Source organism: Dicentrarchus labrax, unplaced genomic scaffold (genome assembly GCF_905237075.1).
Source record: "Dicentrarchus labrax unplaced genomic scaffold, dlabrax2021, whole genome shotgun sequence".
Lineage (NCBI taxonomy): Eukaryota > Metazoa > Chordata > Actinopteri > Moronidae > Dicentrarchus > Dicentrarchus labrax.
Window position 1 is genome coordinate 7430128 of NW_026136702.1, and position 8257 is coordinate 7438384.

Below are 8257 nucleotides of genomic sequence, written 5' to 3' on the forward strand. Positions count from 1 at the left end.
ATCCACGAGGGTTTCTGGGGGCCGAAAGGAGACTGAGAGAAGGGGTGCAACACCACATTCAACTAGAGGACCTCTTTCTTGGGGGGGGGTACACAGTGCTCTCAGATTACAAAAATATTGAGCTTGGATCAGTGCAAAATGCACTGTAAATACAGTCCCATGCAAAGTCTGTCTGTCCACAACGGTTGGCAACAAGAGTTACGGAAGGAAGTGAAATCCTGACCTGGCAGCACAATTAATTTGTAAAACAGATTTTGATAAATAGCTCTGAGTCACATATCAAAACATATGAAGAACACATTTGCATGAGTCAGCTTAAAATATCATACAGTACACTATTCTTTAAATGGAACTTGATTTTTAGTGTTGTAGGGGGTGCACACAGGATAACAACCTGCAGCCCAAATGGATATGATTTACTACAATCATAACAAAAATCTGATTTATCTTCCTTGCTAGCAACTCTGTCCTTAAAAGCACCTGATTTCTGCAAAATCAAGCCAAAATCTGTACTTCTACATTCAACGCTGGCATAATTACACCTTTGTGAAAATGTTTTTCTTTTGCGAAAAGGTGCATCGGGAATACAAACTCTCCATCTCAGTGGGACAAACACTCGTATGTTCGGTTTAACAAACTGTGTGTCCTTCAGTAGTAGGAGTGGGCTCTTGCCAAAGTACTCGTGTTGGACTGAGGGAGAGCGATCACACTTCAAGGCTCTCCTGCTACTAGTCTTCAGTGCCAAAACACCAATCAGAGGCTAGAAGCAGATGTGGGGTTTTTTGCACTGATGGTGCTGGCTGCACAGATCACGTGCCATGATAAAGCGTAACCACAGAAGAGTATAAACAGGCTAGTGGCTCTCAACCTGGTGGTCTGGACCCCTCAAGGACTCCCAAGATAAATCTGTGGGGTCACAAAATGATGAAAGGAATTATGAATAAACAAGATTAGTCTACAGCCATGATCCAGCCTCTGTGAAGCTGTAAATGCTAATGTCAGCATGCTAACATACTCACAATAACAATAATAACTGCCCTCTTAAGGAGCCAGTATGCTTCATCAGAACTACTTATTAGATGTTCAAAAAACCTCAGAAAACAGCCTCCCATGACACCTTTCAGATGTCTGACGATCCTGTCACTTTCCATGTGAAGAACTAAGTACACACCTCTGAATACCTTCCAGCAGAGACTGTGAAATATATTATCCACACGTTAAAAATTTAATATAAACGATATTGTGTCCTCTGGCTATTCACCTCCTTTTCCAGTGTTACCATTTGGAACAACTACAAACACTTTTCATTTCCGATGTGGTCGGACAACACATTGCACAAACCAGTTATTTTGTAACATTACATGGCCTGATTGATACTGAGAGGATTTCATAGCAATTTATTACTGTTGAGACATTTCACTTAAAACCACAAATGTGAACTGCATGGTTGCACCGGATCACCAAAGTCTTTAGGCTCCTTCGTTTTGGAGACCATGATTGTCTGAACCAGAGTTAATTATTTTAATCCATCCAGTGGTTGTTGACATTTTTCAGTCTGAACCAAAGTGGTGGGTTGACCAACCAATATCGCAATCCCTCGAGCCGCACCTCTAGTGTGGCAAAAAAATATTTCCCTTACACCCAATTATCATCATCGTTTTTTCTGATTTAACTCAAATTTATTCTTTTTTCTTATGAAACATATCTTCAGATCTTAAAAAAAACCCTTAAAATTAAACAATGGAAGAAGAAAATATCTAATTAAACTGCACACAACTCATATCAACACCTGTCTTGATTTTAAGGGGTTATGAGGCAAAAGGATTGGGAGCCACTGGAGTAATGAACAAGACCTCTCACCCCCAGCAATGCGTTTGATCTTTTCTAGTGTTGATGTCATTCATATGGGTTAAAATTAATGAAAATATAAATCAAATGTGTGATGTGCTTGCCCGCCATGGTGCCGTCACTGTACCTTCGTAACAAGGGATGAGCGGTTTCGTCCTGCCCTGAAGGTTGGGAGGAATGATGGAGCAGTATCCGTGTGGAAGGATGTGCTCTGAGTCGTAGTAGACGTTCTTCCAGCGGTGGGCACAAGCCTGCAAGGGAAAAAAAGCAGGAAAGGAAAACAAGTTCAGACACACGTTTAGTCTGTAAACACAAACACTTTCAGACTGCAGGCAGGCGTTCCTCGACCACGCTGATAGTTTAATCCTCTTCCTCGCTGGGCTGGAGTCAGTGCGTCTCTGTGGCTGTCAAATGATCGTCAATGAGAGGGGGAATTAAAGCCCATCCATAACCCTGACCATAACAGCCATGGTCTGTGGTGTGAATATCTCAACAGCATCTTGAGAACTGTGTTTCCTAAGCAGCATTTCATGTGCAGCGAAAAAAAATACAAATTTAAATCTTCACAGTAACAGTTGTGTTTTAAAGGTTTTAATTTCAAAACAGCTCCTTCAGGCTTCACAGGCAGCTGGAGAAGCCAAAAGTTCAGACAGCAAAAAAAAGAGAGTGGATCAAAAGACAAAGAACCAACTCCTACATTATCATGCTGCTGCTGAAACAGGGGGTACATTTCTAAAACTGACAGTGAGTAATTCTCCACACAATATTTCACTGCTGTGTTTTTCCTTCCACAGATCGGTAAGCAAACAGGATAACATAGACTAGATTTCAAACTCTGCACAAATCGGGCCACATAAATGTGTAAATGTGGTAATAATTTAGTACTGGGGGGGGGGGGGGTTGGTGGTGGGGCTCCTGTGGCTCTGGGGACAGATCTGGACGCCTCTGTGCAGACAAAGTTCACTTCATTTCCCTTTGCACTGTTTAACTCCCCCAGTACACTCCCCACACACACAGACACACAGACACACAGACACACAGAGAGCCAATCTAAATGAATATAAGAGTTCGGCAGATTGTGGGCGCACACGGAGCGTCAGATGACTGTCTGGAAGCAAGATGCTATGTTGAGAAACACTTGTGTTTCAAAGGACAGCTTAGCCAACAGTAGTAGCAATGCAGCATGAACGCTCCCTCTTGAGTAGAGGCAGATTCTTTAAAAAAAAGATCAATCACCTGACATAAACATAGCAAAAAGGAGCTCTTGCAGCAGCTGACGAGTTCTGTTGACGCAGCAAAGAAGGCTTTTATGTTTGGAGTATGGAGCCTGTGCTGTTGTCATGTTCCTGTTCAGTTAAAGGGCTCACTGGTCACAAACACAGGCTCCACTGAAAGCAAAGATGAAATCACCAAAATACACATCTGCCAAGCAGCCGTTTCCCTCCTGTTGCACAGAAACGTGAGTCCATTCAGATGAGAATTAAAAAAAAACATCTTTGTGCTTTAGAGAGGCACAGCAACACGTGGCTCTGGAAAGCCACAACCTTTCTTTTATCGTAACCCTGTTTGCTGTTCTACAGCTCTACACTTGAATCCCCAAGACTGACAACTCCAAGAAGTCCTCAAATTTTGACGGCCTGACCGACGAATAAAGCCAAGGGTAATGGTTTGAAAATCAAGCCAATACATTCCACTGAGCTACAAAAAAAAGTGCACCAAAGACAAACATATTGAAAGGAATAGAGGTTTACCGGCCAAACAGTTATCTGGACGCCTGTGGAGGGAGGAATTCTTATGATTTTTTTTTACTCCCAGAGGAGGAGGTCAATCAGCAACAGGTATTCAAGCACATTCACACCTGTCATGAGTGTTTCATGAGTTTTTCAGTCCACTGGTCACCCTTTAAATTGTCCTGGAAGTCTGCAAGTTCCCTCGCTACCTACCACACAGGAGACGGGGGGGTTAACGTTTAATGAAAGGCTGCCCTTGGACGGGACCACCGCAGAGGGGCTGAAGCCTAAACAAACTCTGCCAGCTGCCCTATGATCTCTGTGCAAATACCCAGCCGAGCACCTCTGGGATTAGCACCACTAGTTAGTCTATTTCTCTAAATCCCTCTCTCAATTTTCATAAACAACAATCTACTCTTGACAAAAACCTGTTCCACTGACTCGTCCAACTCCAAACACGAGGTAAATGTTTCACAGTATTATGTAACCACGCAGCAGTTTCCAAATCTGTCTGACTTTAGTTGTTACTCCACCTCTGAAAAAAATCCTCATTTAAGTTCAGTTTTCACTTCCAATTCAGAGCTTGTAAGCATGTAACTCTGAATGGAAGGAAAAGGCCTTTATGCTAAAGGAGGGCTGTAATGTTGAGACCAGCTGTGGTTTAACAGTGTGGTTCATGGTAAGACATTTGTAACAATGATGTCGGTATAATTAGGTCTGTTTTTACGAGTGTACATGGTTCACATTAAATAATTTAGCGAATTTAGTGACTGGGGCGTCGTGTCCCTGAACTCACCAGTATTTTGCCATTGGCTCTGTCCTGGCGGGCCAGGCTGACCCCCATCCACTCGTCATCCCTGTCTCCCTGGCACGTCTTCCCACACGACTCTCTTGGCTTGTTTCCTGAAAGACAATGAGAGCAGTTTGCAGACGTTGACTCATCAAGACAGAGGATGTCTTGGAGCAAGTAACTTGTTACTTGGCAGTCATTGTCAGCTTTTTCAGTTCCGGGTTTTATTCTTTATTTCTGCTGAATATGTGAGTGTTTTTTACACAGTTGACAGTTTGAAGTAATGTAGATCAAGGCAATGTTTTTTGCTGATTTGAAGGATTTCACAACAACCCTTCTGTTACTGTACAGTCAGTACTGTAAGGCACCTTTACTCAGAGAAATAAATCTATTATGACGTTTAGTATAGCGCAGTGACACTGTATTTTTGATGTTGTTAACCAAGTGTGAAAATATATTGGCTGATATTAAATTTTTTACAACAACACATAACATAAATAATATAAACAAAAATATTTTTATAAGGATTTCTTTAGGGATACAATTAATGTTCCTTTCATAAACCAATTAATTTCTTAATTAATCAATTGATTGTTTGGTCAGAAGTCCACCTACACATGTAAAAATCCAAAGAACAAATACTTTACTGTATGATTTACTTATGGGTATCTTTTACCACTTAATGCTAGAACTGGACCAGTTTATGAAGACCATAAATCATAAAGATGATTGAGAACATAAATCTAGTAAAAGTAACATCAACATAAATGTGCATAATAAGGAGAATAAAACCAAGAAAAAGATCCACAGCACTTTGAAAAGTCAGGGACTGTTTTTCTTTTTAGGAGTCCAAATCTTAAATAACAGATATTTCCCTTACTTGCCCCCCCTTTTCCCAAGTTTTATTCTCTTTCTCCCTGAAGACAATTGATTCAGGACAATGGCATGTAGCTCTGAGTGTTTCTCTGTGTCAGTGTGCTGCAGGTTCCCAGAGGCCCATTGGAGTCCAGGTCCTCTGGTCCATGCAGTTCTCTGAGCACCAAGACGAACTCACTCATTGTCATAATATATTGTTTTTTGTCTTTTGGTGACACATTGACTGAGCACGGGTGTTAATATTAAAGCCATGCCTGCAGCCCGGCTTTTTTGACCACAAGAACAGAGCTGCTGGGGGTTTTGGGGGGATTTTTTTGGGGGGGGGGTTGAAGCTCAACTTTTTGGCTCATGTGCTTGGAAAATATTAGCAGGAGCATAAATCATATTTATCAAAATATTTATAGACCTCTGCACACAGAACACCCCTTTTCTTTTGCACGTCTTCATATAGCAGGTTGAGAACTGAAAGAACAACTGTAGCACTTTTAAGAGTAGCAGGATAAGGCTGCATTATTCTGATAAAACAAAACAGATGCTTCGGGGAGTTTATGCAAGAAAGAGTGGACAAGAAAAAGCTACAGCGAAGGCCAGCATGTGTGTGTGTGTGTGTGTGTGTGTGTGTGTGTGTGTGTGTGTGTTGTGTGTGTGTGTGTGTGTGTGTGTACTGTAGAATCAGATAGTGAACTTTTATGTGTTTATTTCCGAATTATCACACACACACACACACACACACACACACACACACACACACACAGTTGTGCAGTTGTGTGTGAGTGCATGTGTTGCTCTGAGGTTGCAGTTAGTGTATATATGCTCTTGTATTCCTGCTGCATGCAGCGGTGACTGACCTCTGCCCAGATCCATCTCTGTGCAGCGTCGCTCCGGGTTGCTGTGAACTCGACACTTATATACAGCTCCAGGGGAGTGCACAGAGCTACTGTAGGTCGAGTTTGCCCTCGGAGCCCCCACTATTAGCCTGCAGACATGAGGAGAGTGGAGAGGATGGGACACAGCCGACACACCTTACAGTATCTTTAAATCTGTGTCACTGAAAACTTTTATATAAAAAAAGAAAATCTGTTGCCTGCAGAAACAGTTACAGCACGAACAGAGATTGCTTTTACACATGATTGTTTTGCATTTATTGGGTGTGGATGCAGCCTGAGCTCTGGAGACACGTCAACTTTTGCTTCAAAAGTACAAATTCATTGCATCACTGACAGAAAATAACAGCATTCCCAGGAACATAACAAGATGGGACTCACCAGCGTGTGTTGTCATGATAATGCTCCAGCACAGAATACCCAAAAAAACTAGAATTTGGTCCTCGGAACACCAAAGGATGTTCTAAGTCTATATTGTAAGAATAAGCCACTGAAATAGAGAGACAGACATAAAAAACATTTTGTAATCCCGTTTTTTGCCTCCGAAGTGAAGCCATCCCTTTGCGCATCATGCGTAATAACGCGGTGAAAGTGTCCAAAAAGAAGAAAGGGGGGAAAAAAACAATAAGGAGGAATTGTCAGCTCTTCAGTGGTCAAACTGTTACAAAACTATCTCTCACTTGTTTCTTCCTAGTCTAGCGCAGCATGTAGGCTGCGATGGCATGAGGAAAAGCTTGAGGAGGAAAGTTAACGGTCCGGTAAATAACGGTGCGTCAGCTTCTCTCCATTCTGTGTCAATCTGAGAAAGTTGTTGCTCGCAGGCTCCCTGTCGCGGAGATAAATGCGGTCAGTTGCGTCAAGTTGAGAAGAGGTTGCCGGGATAAGAACGGAAATGAGAGAGGTGTCGCTGAAAATAAAAGCATAGCTGCTGGTTTAACCGCTCAAACTCTTAAAGGGTTTTTTTTATTGTGAAAGGTGAAATCGGAACTTGCTGCTTTTATTCTGGTGCACTAACACGGGTAACGCGGTCATGGAGAGACGCGAATGGTTTTGAGGCGCAAAGCATCACATTTCACCCGTGGGCTTTGGGGGCGCTACTCACCTAAACTGAGAGATGAGTGCGCACTGCTGCCACCTAATGTTTTCCACTCACAATGAACTCAGTAACATCTTCATTTTCATTTAAATTAATGAGAAGTTTATTGATTTATACACATTCAAGATCAGAGATTCTCAGTTTGAATCAGGGGTTGTGCAATTCCTCTGCACAGTTACACAATGATATGAGCAAACTGTTCTAAGGACTTCAAAACCTTTATAATAAGACATAAGAGAGGGGGAGAGCAAAATTTTTCAAAATGAAAACCCACCCGAGAGACCCCTCTGATGTGGTTTCTTCCACTGTCCTCTTGAACTAAAGCAATGTCCACCAGTTGTGACCAGTCAACCAAAGACTGATTTAAATTTCCTAATTTGATTTGAATGCTTTTTTAGAGTTGTTGTGATTTACAAGAAAAGGGCAAAGATTAAATGAGAGATTGAAAAATAAGCATAATACATCTTGTGGGCGTCCCTCAGTTTGGAAACACTAGATTACAGTGTCATATGGTTTATACAATACCAATTATTCAGTGTCATATTTATGGCTAAGCACTCTATATATAACGTACACATTAATTCAATATGCACATAAAGAACCTCTGTGTATAGTCACTTATAATCCATACAATATGTCATGCACTCATTCGAGCATTACCTGTACTGTACCACGATGCAAGCACACACTAACAATCTGACCTGTACATTCAGAGATTTGTTGTCCAGCTCTTTGCCTGTCTAATAGGCCAGCTGTTCTTTAGATTGTCTTACATTTGTTTAGCTGTATGTCTGTATTTGTATCCTCCTATAAATCTGTTCTCTGCTGTTATAAAAAACAGCTTATTAATTCACAGTGCAGAACGATGTACAATATGCACAGTTTGTCACTATAAGGCTGAAATTCATCTGCTAAATGTGTAAAGTTTCTCTGTGCTCACCTCAAATCTGAGTTTAAGAGTATAAGCAAAACTTTGTGTCATTTGTTGATCAAATATACAAATCATTTACTAATATTCACATATTCTGACAGA

The 8257-nt window shown here is 41.4% G+C and overlaps 1 protein-coding gene across 1 annotated transcript in view; it reads right to left on the bottom strand.

The window, feature by feature from the left end:
• The window catches only part of itga9 (integrin, alpha 9), a 49302-nt gene extending 42355 nt beyond the window's left edge, over window positions 1-6947 (bottom strand). Inside the window, exons 1-4 of the mRNA XM_051377271.1 lie at window positions 6510-6947; window positions 6093-6220; window positions 4375-4481; window positions 1976-2099 (exon numbers count right to left, since the gene is read on the bottom strand). Coding sequence (XP_051233231.1) covers window positions 1976-2099; window positions 4375-4481; window positions 6093-6220; window positions 6510-6700 — 550 coding nt within the window. The 5' untranslated portion in view covers window positions 6701-6947. The remainder of the gene's footprint in view (window positions 1-1975; window positions 2100-4374; window positions 4482-6092; window positions 6221-6509) is intronic.
• Window positions 6948-8257: the final 1310 nt, after the last annotated feature.